The sequence below is a fragment of the Bos indicus genome, chromosome 1 (assembly GCF_029378745.1).
Source record: "Bos indicus isolate NIAB-ARS_2022 breed Sahiwal x Tharparkar chromosome 1, NIAB-ARS_B.indTharparkar_mat_pri_1.0, whole genome shotgun sequence".
In the NCBI taxonomy this organism is placed as follows: domain Eukaryota; kingdom Metazoa; phylum Chordata; class Mammalia; order Artiodactyla; family Bovidae; genus Bos; species Bos indicus.
In genome coordinates this window covers 100,225,624-100,246,581 of record NC_091760.1, presented here as the reverse complement: position 1 = coordinate 100,246,581, position 20,958 = coordinate 100,225,624, and the positions used below count along the sequence as shown (strand labels likewise).

General features: G+C 40.0%; 1 protein-coding gene across 3 annotated transcripts in view; it reads right to left on the bottom strand.

Annotated features, from left to right (window-relative positions):
• WDR49 (WD repeat domain 49) overlaps positions 1–20,958 on the bottom strand; it is a 169,572-nt gene that overhangs the window by 111,573 nt on the left and 37,041 nt on the right. For all 3 annotated transcript variants that reach the window (XM_070792210.1, XM_070792208.1, XM_070792211.1), the window contains 3 exons: positions 17,349–17,525; positions 16,318–16,492; positions 249–416 (listed from right to left, as the gene is read on the bottom strand). In XM_070792210.1, the coding sequence (XP_070648311.1) occupies positions 249–416; positions 16,318–16,492; positions 17,349–17,525 (520 nt within the window). The remainder of the gene's footprint in view (positions 1–248; positions 417–16,317; positions 16,493–17,348; positions 17,526–20,958) is intronic.

Sequence of the window (20,958 nt, the reverse complement as noted above, 5' to 3'; positions counted from 1 at the left end):
CACCAATGCTGAGCAAAAGGCTCATTAAAGCATTGGAGCACTTTCTCATATTTTCACCCCAATGTAGTTCATATATGCTGCACATCTTAATGCATCATTATCAGACATTCTCAGGTAATAAAATGTGAGCTACTCAAGCTGGTCTCTCCGGCAATAAAAGCAACAAGGTGAAGAGGCCCCATGCATGCAAATATGCATAGCAAACTATTCAGGAGTCTCTCATAGTTATCGTGATTTATTTTACATACCAATTAAATTGAGCTGAGAGTGGTAATCAAAACCATGAATGCCCTGGGCAATGTTGAAGGATGTCATTTTAAGATGCTTTTTAGATTTCTCTCTCCAGGCCAGCACCACGGTATTTGTATTGCTGGTTGTACTGGAAATAATAGCATCTAAAGATGCATTGTAAGTAACTGAGCAAAGAAAAAAGAAAAAAAACAATCTTTAGTTGATTTCTCACAAGACACAGGGAGAACAGTATTATTTTAATACATGAGGTTAAAAATTAAACTCATATTATGATGATACAACCTGATACTTAGAAAACACCTCACTAACTGCTTCTCCCACCAAAAAACTTAGAGTAAAAACTTACCAAAAAATCTGCAATCAGACTTTTCTTCCACCTCAAGGATAGCTTAAAAAATTTTAATTAGAACACATGACAGGAAACAATATGAATCAATAATTACATGGGATTCTGGAGATATAAGTAACTGGCTAAAATGCTCGGTGCTTCTTCCTGGGTCTAAAGTAGGCAAACAGGAGTTGAGCAAACATCTGCTACTCTCAAGGTCCAGCTCATGCCCAAACCATTGGTTTGCTTATGTTTTGACTGGTCTAGAATGTTTGAGAGTGGGGTGGCCAGGACTTGAAGCTCTGCCAATATTCACAGCTAGAAATCTAGATCGATTGGCAGTTTTCCTGTTCTTGATGATCTAGTAATAGGAGTATGAGAGGACCATGCGTGTTTAGTCACGTCCGACTCTGCGACCCCACAGACTGCAACCCGCCAGGCTTCGCTGCCCATGGGATTGTCCAGGCAAGGATACACTAGATGAGCAGCAAAACCCCACAAGCAAGAAGAATGATTCTGTTGTCTTTTGTCAGAAAGACCTGTGAGTTCCTATAGACTCACAGGCTCCAAAAGACACAGCTGCTCTGCCACAAACTTCTCACCACTATTCCCTCCATGGTTAGATGACAGTTTTCTTTCACATTTGGCTGAGACAATATATTTGTGCCCCAAGGTGAAAGATTTCCAATTTGATCTCAAACCCAAATTTCTGCCTCACACAAAGAGGGATGTTGTAACTCCGTACAGCTTAAGACAAGTTGTTTTAATAGAACGGCTCTTGAAAATGTTTCTGATCTGTTTATTATCCAGCATCAAGAGCTAACACTCTTGTAATACAATTCTCAGGGATCACTAGAATTCTTGCGCTTCTTATTAAACTAATCCTTGACTGCACTGTTCCTCACTATCTTGTCAAGAGTGTTTGCATAGAAAACACCTTAGAATATGAGACATGGCAGTCTCATATTTGTCTCTTTTTCTGTAGCAAACGATAGACAAATTTACTACCAAAAATAACTCTGGAGCCAAAGACAGCATGCATCCTGCCCACTGCAGAAGATTCAGATTCTATAAGCTCAGGGTTCTTTTCCTATAACATAACCCACTGTGCAGGCATTCATCTGCAACTCTCTGCTTTGCCTCTGTGAGACCTGAGTGTCAAGGGGAACTGACATGAATATGCTGATACTTACGGGGGTTGCTGTGTTGTGAATAATGAAGTCCTATTTTCTGCAACACAGGAGTCTTATGTTCTCTCTCATTTTAAGATTATTTTAAAAGTTCTTTCTCCGCGTGAGAGCCACAGTATTTGTATTGTTGGCTGTGCTGGAAATGGCAAGCTAACTTACTAGTAACTAACTTGGAAACAGTCCTACTATTTTGGTTGGAAGAATTTAATTTGCTTTATATAAATGTATGTATACATATATGCATACATATATATGAATATATATATATTTCCAAATTAGTAAAGGCAAGTATTCTGAGAGGCAGAACTGTAGCTCAATACTCTTAATAATACACTTATTATACATTATACACTTAATACAATACACTTAATAAACTAAAAGGGAAGAGCTAACTTAGACACAACTTAGCAACTAAAACAACTGCAATTGACATGTGAATAGCTTAATTTAACATATTTCATAGTTATTTCACTATGAAATATATGTCTTAACATGGTTGTGCTTTGTGTGTGCTAAGTTGCTTCAGTCGTGTTCGACTCTTTGAGACCCTGTGGAATGTAGCCTGACAGGCTCCTCTGTCCATGGGATTCTCCAGGTAAGAATCCTGGAGGGGGTTGCCACGCCCTCCCCCAAGGCATCTTCCCAACCCAGGGATCCAACCCAGGTCTCTCACATTGCATTTCTTTACAGTCTGAGCAGTAACAAAACACATGGGTGGGAAACAAAAGGTAAACTCCAGAATTCAGGACTGAAAGAGGACTTATCTACTTCTTTATTTTACAGACTGAAAAATAGACACCTGTGCAGATTCAAGTATTTGGCAAAAGTCAACAACTGATTGTTGTCAAACTCTGGACTGGAGCCCAAGCATTTAGCCTCTAAGTTTGGTTTAATGTTATATAGCATACTATATTAAAGATCCAGGCTCAGGACAACTAGCATTTGGCAGAGTCAGAGTACAAATTCAGACCTGACCTCTTGACCACTGGAACAGGGCTTCTCATATTGTAATAAGCAAAACAGTCACCTAGAAACTGGTGTTAAAATGCAGATATTCATTCAGAAAATCTAAGATGCTGCATTTCTAACAATCCCCAGTTGTGGCTGGTGATGCTCTTTGGTGATGATCACACTTTGAGTAGCAAGACACTAGAATACATTACTTGGAGAAGGTAATGGCACCCCATTCCAGTACTCTTGCCTGGAGAATCCCAGGGACAGGGGAGCCTGGTGGGCTGTCGTCTATGGGGTCGCACAGAGTCGGACATGACTGAAGCAACTTAGCAGCAGCAGCAGCAGAATACATTACTAAGAGCAAGGCTCTCCTTCTATACTCTAGAGAATTAAACCATTCCCTGGTGGCTCAGACAGTAAAGAATTCACCTGCAGTGCAGGAGACCCAGGTTCAATCCCTAGGTTGGAAAGATCCCCTGGAGAAGGGAATGTCTATACACTCCAGTATTCCTGCCTGGAGAATCCCGTGGACAGATGAGCCTGGCGGGCTACGATCCATAGGGTTGCAAAGAGTTGGACACAACTGAGCAACTAACACTTTCATTTTCTCAAAATCTGGGAGATCAAATGCTCCTTTGGCAATCTGATGAAAGCTGTAGACCCTCTCCATCAAAAAGATGTGCACACACAAAAGTTTGTATAAAATATCAGGATTTGAGGAACCTCCCCAACCTCCCCACCTCTATTCATGAAGCCCAACAATAATAGATCTGAAGAAATCAAATGAGAAATCTCTAGCAACAAGGTAATTTGGGATTGCAAAACTTTCACCTGCTTTCTCAAATGATTCTTAAAGTTCCTATTACTAATGATGCATATGCTTTGTGTTAATCAATGCCCATGTAAGTATCTCTTGGCAGGAAATAGCTCTTTGCAGGAAGCCACTCTCTGCAGGAGGCCCCTTTTGTCTTGTCACTTTAGAAAAGCTATATTGTAACTAACCTTTAAACCAGGCTTTCCCATGCTCTACTCATCTCCTGGTCAAGCACACCTTCCAAATCCTTTGATCACACAGTGCCTTGTCTAATCTGTTGATTCTTTTCTTAGATCAAAGAAATAGAAATGAAGGGTAAGTAATTAACAGCGAAGTAGATCTTTTCCCCAGCTTCCCCTTCCGTAATCCCTCAAGCTACCTATGGGAACGAGACAGCATCTAAAGAAAGATCACAAGGAGTCCACGAGTCTGCACGCAGTGGGAGATAGTGATGAATCTAACCCCCTACCTCGATGATTAAATGAGATTATGTCTCCTTTTTCCCTTTAAAAGCTTTCAAGGCCAAGCAGAATCTTTGGAGTTGGTTCTGGAACACAAGTCTACCTTCTACCCCAGGATGCAGGCTTCCTGAATAAGGCACTTCCTTTCTTGCCAGCACTTGTCTCTCAAGCATTGACTTTCAGTTGGTGAGCAGCCGAACCTGAGTTTGGGCTTGTCTTTTTAGTTTCTACTTCTTAAAGTAAATGAGTTTAGCTGAGTTTTGATGCCAAGTTTCTACTAGTCAATGCCAATCAGAACACAATTTCTAAGGAAAAAAGAAGGGGCTCTGATAATGCAAAAGAGACTTTTAGAAAGGAGCTCCAGGCAGAAGAATAATTCACCATACAGTGTGCTGTGAAATGTGAAACACAAAAGGACTGCTAAGGGCCAAAATGGTCTACTTCTCCACTCAGCCCAGAATTCACCTGGACTGTTGTTTCTTGCTCATCCCCCATCATGTAATCTCCCTCAATCTATGGATTACTTAAAAGTATTATTAGAGTAATGTTTTTAAATCCCTTCCACTACCAGGTATCAAACCATGCCTTGATGTGGGTAGATATCCCAAATTTACTGATGAGGAAATAGTCCAAAAGCCATATCACCCTAGGTCATGTGGCTAATTGAGGATAGAGATGAGACTGAGTGCCATCTGACTGGCTGTGAGCTTTTCATTTGTACTACTGCACCTTTCTTTTCCACAAAATTTAAAGATGTTTGCTCCTTGGAAGAAAAGCTATGACCAACCTAGATGGTATATTAAAAAGCTGAGACATCACTTTACTGACACAGGTCTGTATAGTTAAAGCTATGGTTTTTCCAGTAGTCATGTATGGATGTGAGAGTTGGACTATAAAGAAAGCTGAGCACTGAAGAACTGATGCTTCTGAACTTTGGTTTTGGAGAAGACTCTTGAGAGTCCCTTGGACAGCAAGGAGATCAAGCCAGTCAATCCTAAAGGAAATCAGTCCTGAATATTCACTGGAAGGACTGGTGCTGAAGCTGAAACTCCAATACTTTGGCCACCTGAAGTGAAGAGCTGTCTCATTGGAAAAGACCCTGATTGTGGGAAAGATTGAGGGCAGGAGGAGAAGGAGACAGAGGATGAGATGGTTGGATGGCATCACTGACCCAATGGACATGAGTTTGAGCAAACTGAGGGAGATAGTAAAGAACAGGGAAGCTTGGCATGCTGCAGTCCATGGGCTTGCAAAGTCCATGGGGTTACAACTTAGCAACTGAACAGCAAACAACAATCTTTCTTTTCCACTAAGCTACACTGCCATATGTATGCCAGGTTTTTTCTATTATCTGATTTGAAGTTCTTTCCATTACCAATTACATTTATTGAGCCTCATTGTGTGCATGCATGTGTAGTCACTCGCTCGTGTCCAACTCTTTGTAACCCTATGGACTTTAGACCACAAGGCTCCTCTATCCATGGGATTTTCCTGGCAAGAACATTGGAGTGGGTTGCCATTTCCTCCTCCAGGGGATCTTCCTGACTCAGAGATAGAACCCGAGTCTCCTGTGTCTCCTGCATTGCAGGCAGATTATTTACCACTGAGCCACTGGGGAAGCCCCTTTGAACCTCACTGGGGAGCAATTAATTTCAGGAGCATAAAGTTTGCTGATCACTTGCTACATTAATACTACTACTTTACTAGAAGTACCAGCAGTATAAAATCTGAGGATAATGTCCTTATCAGGAGCATCCTCAATGAAACAATTCCCTTTGTTTACAGAAAATGCTAAGAGTTATACTCCTAGAGGAGAACATAGGCAAAACACTCTCCAACATACATCACAGCAGGATCCTCTATGACCCACCTCCCAGAATATTGGAAATAAAAGCAAAAATAAACAAATGGGACCTAATTAACCTTAAAAGCTTCTGCACATCAAAGGAAACTATTAGCAAGGTGAAAAGACAGCCTTCAGAATGGGAGAAAATAATAGCAAATGAAACAACCGACAAACAACTAATCTCAAAAATATACAAGCAACTCCTACAGCTCAAAACCAGAAAAATAAACCACCCAATCAAAAAATGGGCCAAAGAACTAAATAGACATTTCTCCAAAGAAGACATACAGATGGCTAACAAACACATGAAAAGATGCTCAATATCACTCATTATCAGAGAAATGCAAATCAAAACCACTATGAGGTACCATTTCACACCAGTCAGAATAGCTGTGATCCAAAAGTCTACAAATAATAAATGCTGGAGAGGGTGTGGAGAAAAGGGAACCCTCTTACACTGTTGGTGGGAATGCAAACTAGTACAGCCACTATGGAGAACAGTGTGGAGATTCCTTAAAAAACTGGAAATAGAACTGCCTTATGATCCAGCAATCCCAATGCTGGGCATACACACTGAAGAAACCAGAAGGGAAAGAGACACGTGTACCCCAATGTTCATCGCAGCACTGTTTATAATAGCCAGGACATGGAAGCAACCTAGATGTCCATCAGCAGATGAATGGATAAGAAAGCAGTGGTACATATACACAATGGAGTATTACTCAGCCATTAAAAAGAATACACTTGAATCAGTTCTAATGAGGTGGATGAAACTGGAGCCTATTATACAGAGTGAAGTAAGCCAGAAGGAAAAACATAAATACAGTATACTAACGCATATATATGGAATTTAGAAAGATGGTAACAATAACCCGGTGTACGAGACAGCAAAAGAGACACTGACGTATAGAACAGTCTTATGAACTCTGTGGGAGAGGGAGAGGGTGGGAAGATTTGGGAGAATGGCATTGAAACATGTAAAATATCATGTAAGAAACGAGTTGCCAGTCCAGGTTCGATGCACGATACTGGATGCTTGGGGCTAGTGCACTGGGACGACCCAGAGGGATGGTATGGGGAGGGAGGAGGGAGGAGGGTTCAGGATGGGGAACACATGTATACCTGTGGTGGATTCATTTTGATATTTGGCAAAACTAATATAATTATGTAAAGTTTAAAAATAAAATAAAATTAGGAAAAAAAAGAGGAAAAAAAATTAAAAAAGAAAATGCTAAGAGTTATTATAACTTGACTTAATAAAACAGTAGTATAACACATGAAGGATACTACAGAGCACTATAATTATATCTTCAAATCCATGGACATTCCATAATGTCATTACAATACAATCAAAATAAAGTATTTCTACCCTGAAAATTGCTTTGTCATTTCCACATTACATCCAGGTATCTTCTTCAGTTTTAAGGCTTTAAAGAAAGACATATAAAGAAGTACATTCTGTCCTTGTATTTAAAGTATTGCTTTAAGATTTTAATCTGGAGATTCAGTTCAGTTCAGTTGCTCAGTCATGTCCGACTCTTTGCGACCCTATGAATCGCAGCACACCAGGCCTCCCTGTCTATCACCAACTCCTGGAGTTCACTCAAACTCATGTCCATCGAGTCAGTGATGCCATCCAGCCATCTCATCCTCTGTTGTCTCCTTCTCCTCCTGCCCCCAATCCCTCCCAGCATCAGGGTCTTTTCCAATGAGTCAACTCTTCGCATGAGGTGGCCAAAATATAGCAAGTGACATTTATGGACCTGCAGTCTTCCATACTGGAGGTTCAAACAATTCACACTTTGTTTCTAAACCAAGATGTAACTCGTTTCTGGTTAAACTGTAGAATGCCAGAGTTCCTGAGAATGCCCGAGCAAAAGGTAAAAGTAAAGCCATTTCCTTGAAATCAAATTACCTGGTAGATAAAAATGTGTTCCTCATTTCTTGAAGAGAGAAAAGGAAATGATGGGTTTATGATGAAAAAGTTTTTAAAATATCAAGCTAGTGGATGGAAAGAACTGACAAAATAAATGATTTGTTTTAAATAGTCTCAATGAGTTTGAGGATTGGTAGCAAAATATTTAAAATTACTTTTAGATGATATGTTGAGGGATAAAAAGGACAATTTGATCATGTCTGTCCATTCCTTAAGATGCTAACTTTCAACTCTTCCACTGTCTTGCCCTTTAGTCATAAAAAAGGCATTAAGGGAAGCTGTCATCACAGATCCTCACCCTTGTGATGCTATCAAAATACTGTGTAATACCAATTAGTTTATGTGGAAAAAGTGATTTGAAAATGAAAAGTGATACCTAAAAACTCAGTAAGTAATGCTATTAAGTGCACTTAGAGTAAGTTAGAATGCTGCTGCTGCTGCTATGTCGCATCAGCTGTGTCCGACTCTGTGTGCCCCCATAGACGGCAGCTATGGGGTCCTCTGTCTCTGGGAAAACCAGGCTCCTCTGTCCCTGGGATTCTCCAGGTAAGAATACTGGAGTGGGTTGCCATTTTGTTCTCCAGTACATGAAAGTGAAAAGTGAAAGTGAAGTCACTCAGTCATGTCCGACTCTTTGCCACCCCATGGACTGTATCCCACCAGGCTCCTCCATCCATGGGATTCTCCAGGCAAGAGTACTGGAGTGGGGTGCCATTGCCTTCTCTGAAGTTAGAATGAGGCCCTTTTCTATCATCTGCCAACAGACGGAAGCTATCAGTTCAGGTCAGTCCCTTGGTCGTGTCCGACTCTTTGCGATCCCATGAACTATAGCAGTGTAGAAAACTGGGCCATTTCTAACTAAAAATTCTTATTATCATTTTTCAGGTTTTCACTTTATGAGTCATGTGACTTAGGAAAACTCCCTACCTGGAACTTTCTTTGATGTTCTCTTGTGTGAAAGTGAAAATCGCTCAGTCCTATCTGACTCTTTGCAACCCCATGATACAGTCCATGGAATTCTCCAGGCCAGAATACTGGAGTGGGTAGCCATTCCCTTCTCCAGGGGACCTTCACAACCCAGTGATCAGACCCAAGTCTCCTACATTGCAGGCAGATTCTTTACCAGTTGAGCCACAAGGGAAGCCCAAGAATACTGGAGTGGGTAGGCTCTCCCTTCTCCAGTGAATCTTCCCGACCCAAGAATTGAACCGGATTCTCTGGCATTGCAGACAGATTCTTTACCAACTGAGCTATCAGGGAAGATCTCTTGTCTGAAGGAGTCTTGTCTGAGGGAGTTTATTCTCAGTTGTATTCCCTATTTTGAAGTTGGAGTAGTCCCATTCTCTGAGACCACCCCGGGACTCTCTACATTCTGAATAACTACCATTTCAAAGAGGAAAGATAAGAAAGAATAAAGCTAGCTATTTCATTAAAAAAAAAAATCTAACTCAGCCCTGGTAGGCATATTAAAAATAATAATGCCATTCGTTTAATGAATTTTCAAAATACTAGACTAGACTTATAATGGATCTTACCCTTCTGTCACACTATGGGAAAATCTACAGGAAGAGATCTTTTACTGCAAATATTGGCCAGTCACTCACAGCTGATTTCAACTGCTTTAAACCCAGCAAGAGCATTGCCCAGAAGGGCAGCATGTTCCAGCTGACTCTGTGGTGCACCGTTTTTGTCTGGAGAACTGACGTAGATGTAGGGAAATGGAAAAACACACATGCAAGACACTAAATCTGGCTTCTTTTCCAGATTTAGTCTGCATCAATTAGAAAGGCTCCCTAAGAAAACAATCTGCTTTCTGTATTCTAAATTCTCTGGCACCCTTTCATTAATCAGCTCAGCAATTAGTGATTTTATCAGTTCAAACTGTTTTGTACCTTCTCATAGCCATAGTCAAACAAAGAGGGCAAAACACCTTCCAACATAATAAAGAAAAGCAATTATATTTATTGTAGGCAATTTAGTATTCACTCTTTCCAGAGCTGAACTTCCAGTCTGTGGGTTTCAAGGTTTCCAATGATATTATCTATATGAAAAAGCAATTCTTTATGATCAAATAAGAGAGAGAAAATTCTCTGAGGTTCAAGATATTTATGTCTTGCCACTATTGCTCAAAATCTCTGTACTTACTCTGCACTTACTTTACATTTCAGAAGGTAATTATTTTTCCATTAAGATACAACACAGAACTACTCAGATGAGATGAAAGCATTTTCTCCTTCAAAGTTTTAAATAAACCTAACCTTATCTCAAAGCAGTAAGCTAATATCCTTATGTCTGAAAGTGAGTATTTCTTATATTTCAGTTTTACAGATACCTTTATCTTAGCTTCAGTGAAACAGTATTACCAAGCTTGTCCATGTATTAGCTTCTTTTGTCTGTTGTATATTCCCTCCTCACACTGAGATGGAAATCAGTAAAAATGTTCCTCGAGGAGGTCTAAGAATATCAGTTCATGTTGCTGGGGTCAAAAAAAGCCTCACTTGGACAACGCGGGTCACGTGGGAAGGGGCGGAGCCTGCGCGGGGCTGGCCGGAGCGTGTCGCAAGCGGACGCCGAGGCTCGAGCCTGGGACCCGAGCGAAGGCCGCGCCGAGGCCGCTGGGCCCCGCCGGGCCGCCCCAAAATTTAAAAAAAAAAAAAAACAAACACAAAAAAAAAACACAAAAAAAGCCTCACTTGAAAGCAACCAGTGTTTGCTTGCTCCTGACAGAGCAAGGCTAGCAGACCAAGGAGCATAATTGCTACCAAGACCATCGTCCTGTGTTTTATTCCAGCCTGCTTTCCTCTTTTTTCTGCCTCCTCATTTCAGCCTTCCTCCCTTTGTCTCATAGCAAAACACCTGAGTTGCAAAGAAGCCAAGAAACAGTTGTAGTTAAGCTTTAAGTCCCATAGACTAAACCTGGAGAAAGGCAGTCACCCATTGCCTTAATCTGAAGCAGATCCCCTTTCAAATCTCAACTTTGAAAGAAGAGAATCTTATTTGGATACTTCACCTTTCTACACACTCTACTTTCTCCTTTTTCAGTTATCGTCTCTTCTACTACATTTTCCTCAACAGCCATTGCAAAGTATTAAACTACACATTATTGGTAAATGTATTTTTCTCACTTTGACATTTTCCTCTTTACCATAAATTATCCCTCTTAAAAAAAAAAGAAGGCTACCAATATTTAGCAAGATTTCTCTTGGTTTCTCTTTTCTTTTTAAATATTTTAATAATATTTGCCCAATGTCTTACTCCAGGCTGCTATAAGAAAATGTAGAGACCTAGTAATGTAAACAGCAAATGTTTATCTCCCACAGTTCGGGAGGCTAGGACATCCAGGACCAAGGTCCTGACAGATTCAGTGTCTGGTTAGGGTCCACATTTTAGTTCACAGATGCCCTCTCCTCACTGGGCCCTCACATGGGGAAGAAGTGAGAGAATCCTCTGGGGTCTCTTTTATAAGGGCACTAATCATAGTCATGCTGCTTATTTAACTTATATGCAAAGTACATCATGAGAAACACTGGGATGGAAGAAGCACAAGCTGGAATCAAGATTGTCCGGAGAAATATCAATAACCTCAGATACGCAGAGGACACCACCCTTATGGCAGATAGTGAAGAGAAACTAAAAAGCCTCTTGATGAAAGTGAAAGAGAAGAGTGAAAAAGTTGGCTTAAAGCTCAACATTCAGAAAACGAAGATCATGGCATCTGGTCCCATCACTTCATGGCAAATAAATGGGGAAACAGTGGAAACAGTATCAGATTTTATTTTTTTGTCTCCAAAATCACTGCAGATGGTGATTGCAGCCATGAAATTAAAAGACACTTACTCCTTGGAAGGAAAGTAATGACCAACCTAGATAGCATATTCAAAAGCAGAGACATTACTTTGCCAACAAAGGTCCATCTAGTCAAGGCTATGGTTTTTACAGTGGTCATATATGGATGTGAGAGTTGGACTGTGAAGAAAGCACCGAAGAATTGATGCTTTTGAACTGTGGTATCGGAGAAGACTCTTGAGAGTCCCTTGGACTGCAAGGAGATCCAACCAGTCCATCCTAAAGGATATCAGTCATGGGTGTTCATTGGAAGGACTGATGCTAAAGCTGAAACTCCAATACTTTGGCCGCCTCATGTGAAGAGTTGACTCATTGGAAAAGACCCTGATGCTGGGAGGGATTGGGGGCAGGAGGAGAAGGGGATGACAGAGGATGAGATGGCTGGATGGCATCACCGACTCAATGGACATGAGTTTGAGTGAACTCTGGGAGTTGGTGATGGACACAGAAGCCTGGAGTGCTACAGTTCATGGGGTCACAAAGAGTCAGACACGACTGAGCAACTGAACTGAACTGAACTGAATCCTATTCATGGGGCTGTCCTGGTGCCTCAGCAGTAAAGGACTCCTGTCCCACCTGCCAATGGAGGACACACGGGATCGATTCCTGTGTCAGGAATATACCCTGGAGCAGGCAATGGCAATGCACTCCAGTGTTCTTGTCTGGAGAATCCCATGGACACAGGAGCCAGGCAGGCTGCAGTCCATGGGGTCGCAAGAGTTGGACATGACTTAGGGAGTGAACAACAACAAATCTTATTCATGAGAGCCACACCTTCAAGACTTAATCATGTCCCAAAGGCACAATCATGAGGAGGGAGGACTGGGATTAGGACTTCAACATGTGAATTTGGGGGGAGGGGACACAAAACGCCAGTCCATACATTCTTCCCCTAGCCCTCTCCCCCAATTCATGTCCTTATCACACGAAAAATACATCTCAACAATCCTGAAAGTCTTAACTCATTCCAACAAGAACATTAAAGTCTTAAGTTCAAATCTCATCTAAATATCTAAATCAGACTTGGGTAGGACTCAGGATACAATCAACCCATCCTGAGGCAAATCCTTCTCCAAGCTATGAACTGTGGAACCAAGTGAGTTCTATGCTTCCAAAATAGAATGGTAGAACAGGCATGTGATAAGTATTTCTATTCCAAAAGAGAGGAAAAAGGAAGTGATAGGTCTCAAGTAAATACAAAACCTGACAAGGAAACCTCCATTAAACATTATGGATCAAGAATAGCCCTCTTGGTCTGGTTATCTGCCTTCCAGACCCACTGGGATAGCAATGTCACCCTCAAAGTTACTGTCCGTGCTGTGGCAGTGGCCCCACCCATGCCACAGCTCTCTAAGGTGGCTCCACTCATGTCAGGGCTCTATTGGATGCAGCCTACACCAGGTCTCTGCCAGGTTCCCCCACCAAGGCATTAGGCCGGGGCATGCTGGCTCACCTGAACCACAGAGGCAGCCTCACTCACCTTTGAAACCACTCTGCAATATCTCAAGACAAAAAGATCCAGGAATTTGAAGGCACAGTAATAGAACCTAACTCAACTAAAGCATGGGTTCCCCAGGTGGCGCAGTGGTAAAGAACCAGCCTGTCAATCCAGGAGACATGAGAAATGCAGGTTCAACCCCTGGGTCAGGAAGATCCCCTAGAGGAGGGCATGGCAACCCACTCTGTTGTTCTTGCCTGGAAAATTCCATGAACAGAGGAGCCTGGTGGGCTACAGTCCATGGGGTCACAAAGAATCAAATGCAACTGAACACACACACACAAAAATCTAAAGCATAGTTATTTAAAAAAAAATTGTTGAATAAAAATGAAAAAGCCTCCATAACTTGTAGGACAATATCAAGCATTTTACATATAAATAATGGGAGTCCCTGGGGGAAAAAGAGAGAAACAGAAACCTTTGGAAAAAATAACAATAGAAACATTTTCAAATTTAATGAATATTCTAAATCCACATATCTGAGAATCTCAGTGAATTTTAAACAGCATAAACACACACACACACACCAAGAAAACTAAGGCACATTACAATCAAATTGCTTAAAATCAGTGAGAAATGGAAGGACCATAAGAACATTGTACTATGTGTTAGAGTGCACCCTAATGAGAATAAAGGACATATTTCCTGCCCTAAATACAGTGTTTTAATTTTCAGTTTCTGTATAAGTGTGATTTGCATGTCAGGCATCCAAACTTCCTGCTGGGGTTAGGAAGGTTATGACAGAACCAAGATTCTGATATGAGAACAGAAGTTTATAGGAACCCAAGAGCAGAGCCTGAACTGAGGAGCTTGCAAATTACACGAGGAAGAGTCCACCTGCACGTGATGGCTGAAGAGACAAATATGATGCTTGACAAAGGGAAGAGAAGTTTCAGTAGTAATACTGGCAAGGAAGATTCTTCTTTGGTGGCAGATCTAGAATATCTCAGAATAAATACTCCTTCAGAAGTAGTCAACATTGAGAAAGTGAGCTAGGGAGAGTCCAAGCATTGGCCCCCAGAGAGCATCTGTCATCTGTAAAAAGAACATTTCCCTACTTGGGAATCAAAGTCATTATAAGATACTCTAATATTGTTCATCACTCCACATTTCTGACCTTGAGTTCTGAAGATCCCATTTCTAAAGGCTGCCTGTTTCTCTCCTTGCTTTATCATTTCCATTTTCTCATGACCAACTAGCCAATTTGATTGCAGTTTCTTTCTCTGTCCTCCAATCTATGCTGGACAGAACTATTAAATAAACTTTTCCTAAACGCTATCTGTATCAAGTCTGCACAGATTTCCTCAAAAACCTTCAGTGCATCACTGTTTCGTTTTTCTGTTAAATGTGAACTTGGTCTGGTTGTCAAGATCTTCCAATAGATATCCCTGTCGATCTTGGCATTGTTATTTTCTTAATACTCCATGTCCAATCTATTCATGTTCATCTCTGCTGCATTACTATGCCTGCTTGCCTATATTTCCTCATGTTCACTGTGCTCTCTTCCTCTCCCCTCATTCATCCTTCAACTACCTCCACTGACCCCTGAAGCTTTTTCTCATGTCTTTTCCTGCTTACAAATTCCAAAAGAGGCAAAATCTTGTTTATATGACTTAGTAGTTAATTTTCAGCACCACTGTACAATGTTTAAATAAGTTATTTTATATTACTCTTTCATTCTTATTTGTATATTAAGTTTTTTGAAATAAGTCTATAATTTATCTTTCTTCTATTGCCACCAATGCCTAAGACAGTTTTAAAGCACAAAAAATATTAAGTCTTTAGTTTATATATGAAAATATAATACTTGTTTGGAAGCAGCTGTAACACCTTCCATCACTTTCAAGTACTCTCTTCACTTTCTAGTACTTACTTGTTTCCATGTTATGAAAACATAACACAGAATTTTGTGCCTGTCACACATAGTGGATGACCAAAAATTTTATTTTTTGTTTACCCATGATTAATATCATGTGAGAATTAAGGGTAGGTAGAAAGTACAAAGGGCTTCCCAGGTAGCTCAGCTGTTAAAGAATCTGTCTCCAATGCAGGAGACCCCGATTTGATTCCTGGGTTGGGAAGATTCCCTGGAGGAGGAGGGCATGGCAACCCACTCCACTATTCTTGCCTGGAGAATCCCCATGGACAGAGGAGCCTGGTGGGCTATCATCCATAGGGTCACAAAGAGTCAGACATGACTGAGTGACTAAGCACAACACAGCACAGAAATTACAAAAGACATGGTATGATTTGTACCAAAGAAAAAAATGCAGAACTTACAGTTCATCATGTGGGATATTATTATCATGGGTCATGCATTAAAGAGTTAGTTCCAAACTCCTAAAACTCAAAGAGGGTAAAGCTATCACACCAGCCAATTGTTGGGTCCATTTTGACTATCTCTTCTTCAAAGTACATTAAGAATATACCTGCAATATAACAATGAGACTGATCCATTCTTTTCAGTGAGTATTGTTTATGTAATAGTTTTAAAGTGAGAAAAATACCATACTCTTAGTGTCTGGACCAAAACAGATATCAGAGCAGATACTGCACATTTGGATCTTAAACCATCATATGCAAATTTTGTAAAAGTTAGGCATAATACAAAATTAGCAAACTCATTGTTGACTAGGTTTTAAAAAAGTCTTGACCTTCCATAGATACTGTTTTATAACACACTCCTATCTCACAGAGAACTGCCACTCAAGTACTCTAGATCAAAGCAGTTCAGTCATTACATAGAAAAAGAGAAACAAGAAAAGAAAATTAAGAAGATTCCATTTTGAAGACAGTCAAACTAATACACCTCTCATGAGAATATAAAGAAAACAAGGGAGTGTTTTAAGGGCTCTTGTTAAATTCTTTTATTAAGTAGATCCGAATGTGACTACACAAAATTAGTTAGGATCAGAGTTGGGGTGAAGTTAAATGGATTCTGTGATAATTTTCTCCTCTCTCTTGAGATTTCTTGACTGCACAGTCCATCTGAATTAATTGTATGAGGCATAAATTTTAGAAAGAAAGAAGTAATTCCTGCTAGCATGTAGGGGATAGCAGAGTTCAGGTCAGAACCTCCTGGGAATCAATGATTAGTTTCTAGACTTGAACACTGTATGTGAAATATTTTCATGAAAAAATACAAATGTAGAAGGCTAAGGTGATTGTTTCATCGCTGTTTAGGTTAAGTACCTTGTCTGACCCAGTCTCCATGATGAAGTTTGTGCCCTAACGTATAGCAACATTTGTGATGTCCAGAGCACAGCTCTGCCCAGTTAATGGTCACTGTTGCTTCTTCATCTTCACATGCACCAGCAGGATGCTCAAAAAGGGAAATCAAGGCCGTTGTGAAAGCAATTACTTGAACCTTGAGAGAGACATTGCAAGAAAAATAAATAAGCATAGGGTGATTGTCGATAGAAGATTCTATGTTTTTTAAGATTAATAAGGAATAGATATTGAACAAATAGGCATTTATTTAATATTATTTAAAGGTCACAGGCAGTTATATTGAAAGGCATGACACTACAAGGTTGCTAAGGCAATTACCAAGGGCATTTATTTGTTTGCTTTTATGATATATTTGTCATTAAAAACAGTAAGGATGAAAAACTTACATAATTACGAAATGAAATTGTTCAAATTAGACTATTTCAGCATTCATAGACATATTCTGTCTATGTCATTCATTAAAAATCATTTTTCAGAGTCATAGAATTTGATGGAAAAACAGAAATCACTGTATGCAGTGTCTGAGGTTTGGTGCTGCTCTCTTTAATGCATCTATTCCTTCGTCACTTGAGACAGGAAATAAGCATGTCCAGGGAGTCTGCTACTGAGAAGCCTGAAACTTTGTGAATAAAAATCTGAATAATCAATATGAAACGGTTGTGAGACATAACTTTAGACATTTAGCGTTATATGCTGATTCACATTGGAATCTAATAGATTAAGCATCCTATGGTGAAAAAGTTAGCAAATACTCTTTCCTAAACAAAGAAAATGAGTCTATACCTAGGCAAGAAAACCACAGTGAAGATTGGTTTTCATAGGCAAGAAGAGGAACTATGACCTAGTCCATCTTTTCATATCCATGGTATGTGGCCTTGTCATCTATAAAGCAGTTCAATTAGGAGGTCACATTCATTGCACTCTACTTCTATTTTGAGCTATAGTTTGATGATTGAATCCATAATGTTCAACCTTATCCTCCCCTCACTTACCTTTCCAGTTATGTCCCCAAAAGAAAGAATTGACTCATTGGCATCAAGAGGATTGTACCAATAATCCATACAAATTGGTGTTCCTTTCAGGCCTTGGAGTTTATATTGACAAGGAAATTCTTCTTTGGACAGTAGATCATAGAAACAAATCTCTTTACTTGTAAAAGCCACTGCTATCTAAAGTAACAAAGAATAAAATCAGAAAACATTTTTGATGGATTTAGTGAAATGAAAATGAAAAGAAGACATGCAAATCATTCAGTCCCATCGCTTCATGGAAAATGGATGGGGAAAAATGGAAACAGTGACAGACTATATTTTCTTGGGCTCCAAAATCACTGTAGATGTTGACTGAAGTCATGAAATAAAAAGAGGCTTACTCCTTGGAATAAAAGCTATGACAAACCTAGATAGTATATTAAAAAACAGAGACATTACTTTGCTGACAAAGGTCCATATAAGTCAAAACTATGGTTTTTCCAGTAGTCATGTATGGATGTGAGAGTTGGACCTTAAAGAAGGCTGAGTGAAGAATTGATGCTTTTGAACTGTAGTGTTGGAAAAGACTCTGGAGAGTTCCTTGGACTGCAAGGAGATCAAACTAATCAATCCTAAAGGAAATCAATCCTGAATATTTTTTGGAAGGACTGATGCTGAAGGTGAATCTCCAATACTTTGGCCACTTGATGTGAAGAACCAACTGACTGGAAAAGACTCTGATGTTGGAAAAATTGAGGGCAGGAAGAGAAGGGGCAACAGAGGATGATATGGTTGGAAGGCATCACTGACTCAATGGACATGAATTTGAGGAAGCTTCAGGAGACGATGAAGGACAGGGAAGCCTGGCATGCTACAGTCCATGGGGTCGCAAAGAGTCGGACATGACTGAGCGACTGAACAACAACAAAAACCAGAACAGAGGTGTCACCAGAGATATCTGCAAAGACTACAGGCTAGTTGTGTGGTGGCAGAAACTCAGGGTCTAGAGATCAGAGTTACTCCAGGTCCCAGCATCACTGTATGGCCCAGCAAACCTTTGTACACCAAAAATTTACTTTTCGGTCTTCATGTAAATTGTCTTTATCCCCTTCGAAATACTAAACCACCACTCCAACACCCTCTTCTGTCTTTCCTAAAGATGGTATTTTTAACAACCTAGACAGCATATTAAAAAACAGAGACATTACTTTGCCAACAGAGGTCTGTATGGTCTAAGATACGGTTTTTCCACTATACAGATGTGAGTTGGACCATAAAGAAGGCTGAGTTGAGTGCCAAAGAGTTGATGCTTTTGAACTGTGTTTCTGGAAAAGACTCTTGAGAGCCCCTTGGACTGCAAGGTGATCAGTCAATCCTAAAGGAAATCAACCCTGAATATTCATTGGAAGGACTGATACTGAGGCTGAAGCTCCAATACTTCGGCCACCTGATATGAAGAGTTGACTCATAGGGAAAGACTCTGATACTCAGAAAGACTGAAGGAGGAGAAGGGGTTGACAGAGAATGAGAGGGTTAGATGGTATCACCGACTCAATGGGTATAAGTTTGAGCAAACTCTGGGAGATAGTGAAGGACAGGGAGGTCTGACATGCTGCAATCCATGGGGTTGCAAAGAGTCAGACATGACTTAGCAACCAAACAACATCAACAACAAAGATGGTATTTAAGGTGAGGGCTTTGGACATTTTGGTGAGTTACTCAGTTCATCTGAGATACTTCTGATATACATGTTATTCCCAACACCAGGAATTCCAGGTTAGTTTAACATACAAATATCAACTAATGTAATACACCATATTAAAAGAATAAAGGAGAAAGGCTATATTATCAACTCAATGTCTGCAAAAAAGCATTTCATGAAGCCCAATGCATTTTCATGATAAAAATATTCAACAAATCAGGAATAGAAAGAAATTTGATAAAGAGATTGTACAAGAAAGCAAAAATCTACAGCTGATATTATACTTGATGGTGAACAACAGTGTATTCTCCCTAAGATCAGAAATAAAACAAGGATGTTCACTCTCACCACTTCTATTCAACGCTGTGCTAGAGTTTCTATCCAGGGAAATTAAGCATGAAAAATAAACAACAGCAAAACCAATTAAAACTAATAAATGAATTCAGCAAAGTTGCAGGGTATAAGATCAAGTTTATAAATCTGTTTATATTAATTAGCAATGGACAATCTGAAAATGAAATTATCAAATAGGATGTTAACAGAATGAAAAGAAAAAGCACAAACTGGGATACAATATTTGTAAATTATCTATCACATAATTGCACATACATAGAATATGTACAGAATTCTCAAAACTCAATAATAACAAAATAAACCCAATAAAAATGGTCAAAGAATTTGAACAAACACTTCACTGAAAAGGATATACAGGTAGGAAACGAGCACATGAAAATATGCTCAACATTATTACTCATTAGGGAAAAGTGAAATCAAACCTCAATAAAACAAAATACAAACCTACTGCTAAGTCGCTTTAGTCGTGTCCGACTCTGTGCGACCCCATAGACAGCAGCCCACCAGGCTCCCCCATCCCTGGGAGTCTCCAGGCAAGAATATTGGAGTGGGTTGCCATTTCCTTCTCCAATGCATGAAAGTGAAAAGTGAAAGTGAAGTCGTTCAGTCGTGTCTGACTCTTCGCGACCCCATGGACTGCAGCCTACCAGGCTCCTCTGTCTGTGGGCTTTTCCAGGCAAGAGTACTGGAGTGGGCTGTCATCGCCTTCTCCAACAAACCTACTAAAAGGGCTAATATTAAAAGAAAGGAAAAAACTTGATCATACCAAGTATTGGCGAGGATATGTTATATCAAAAATGGAATATTACACAACCATAAAAGATAAATTTCTCATATATCCAACAGCATAGATGAATCTCAAAATAATTATGCTAATTATGTTAAAGAAGCCAGACCATAAAAGGAAAGTGTATACACTGTATAATGTCAATTACATAACAGATGAGAAAATGCAAACTAGTCTATAGTGACAGAAAGCGTACCAGTGGTTACTTGATAAGTAAGGAAGGGAGGGGCTGGATGAAGGATTACAAAACTACTCTAGGAAAATCTGAGGGTGAAAAAACGCATTCATTATCTTCATCATACTATTGATTTTTCACAGCTATGTACATATATTAAAATCTGTCAACTTGGATACTTTTAATATATACAGTGGATTTTGTATAATCACACCTGAACAAAGCTTTCCTAAACAAAGGAAAGGCTAAGATTTAATGATCAGTCCTGGAAAGCAGAAACAGTGCAACATAGTCATTACCCAATACCAACACAAGCATTACATGATAATACAGAATGTTACAAGGGCTTCCCAGGTGGTGCTAGTGGTAAAGAACCCAGGCAATGCAGAAGATGTAAGAGATGTGGGTTCAATCCCTGGGTTGGGATGATTCCCTGGAGGAGGTCACAGCAACTCACACCAGTATTCTTGCCTGGAGAATCCCAGGGACAGAGGAGCCTGGCAGGCTACAGTCCATAGGATTGCAAAAAAGTAGGACATGACTGAAGCAACTGAGTACACACTCATGCACAGAATGCTACACACACATACCAAAAAAAGGATAAACTAGAAAC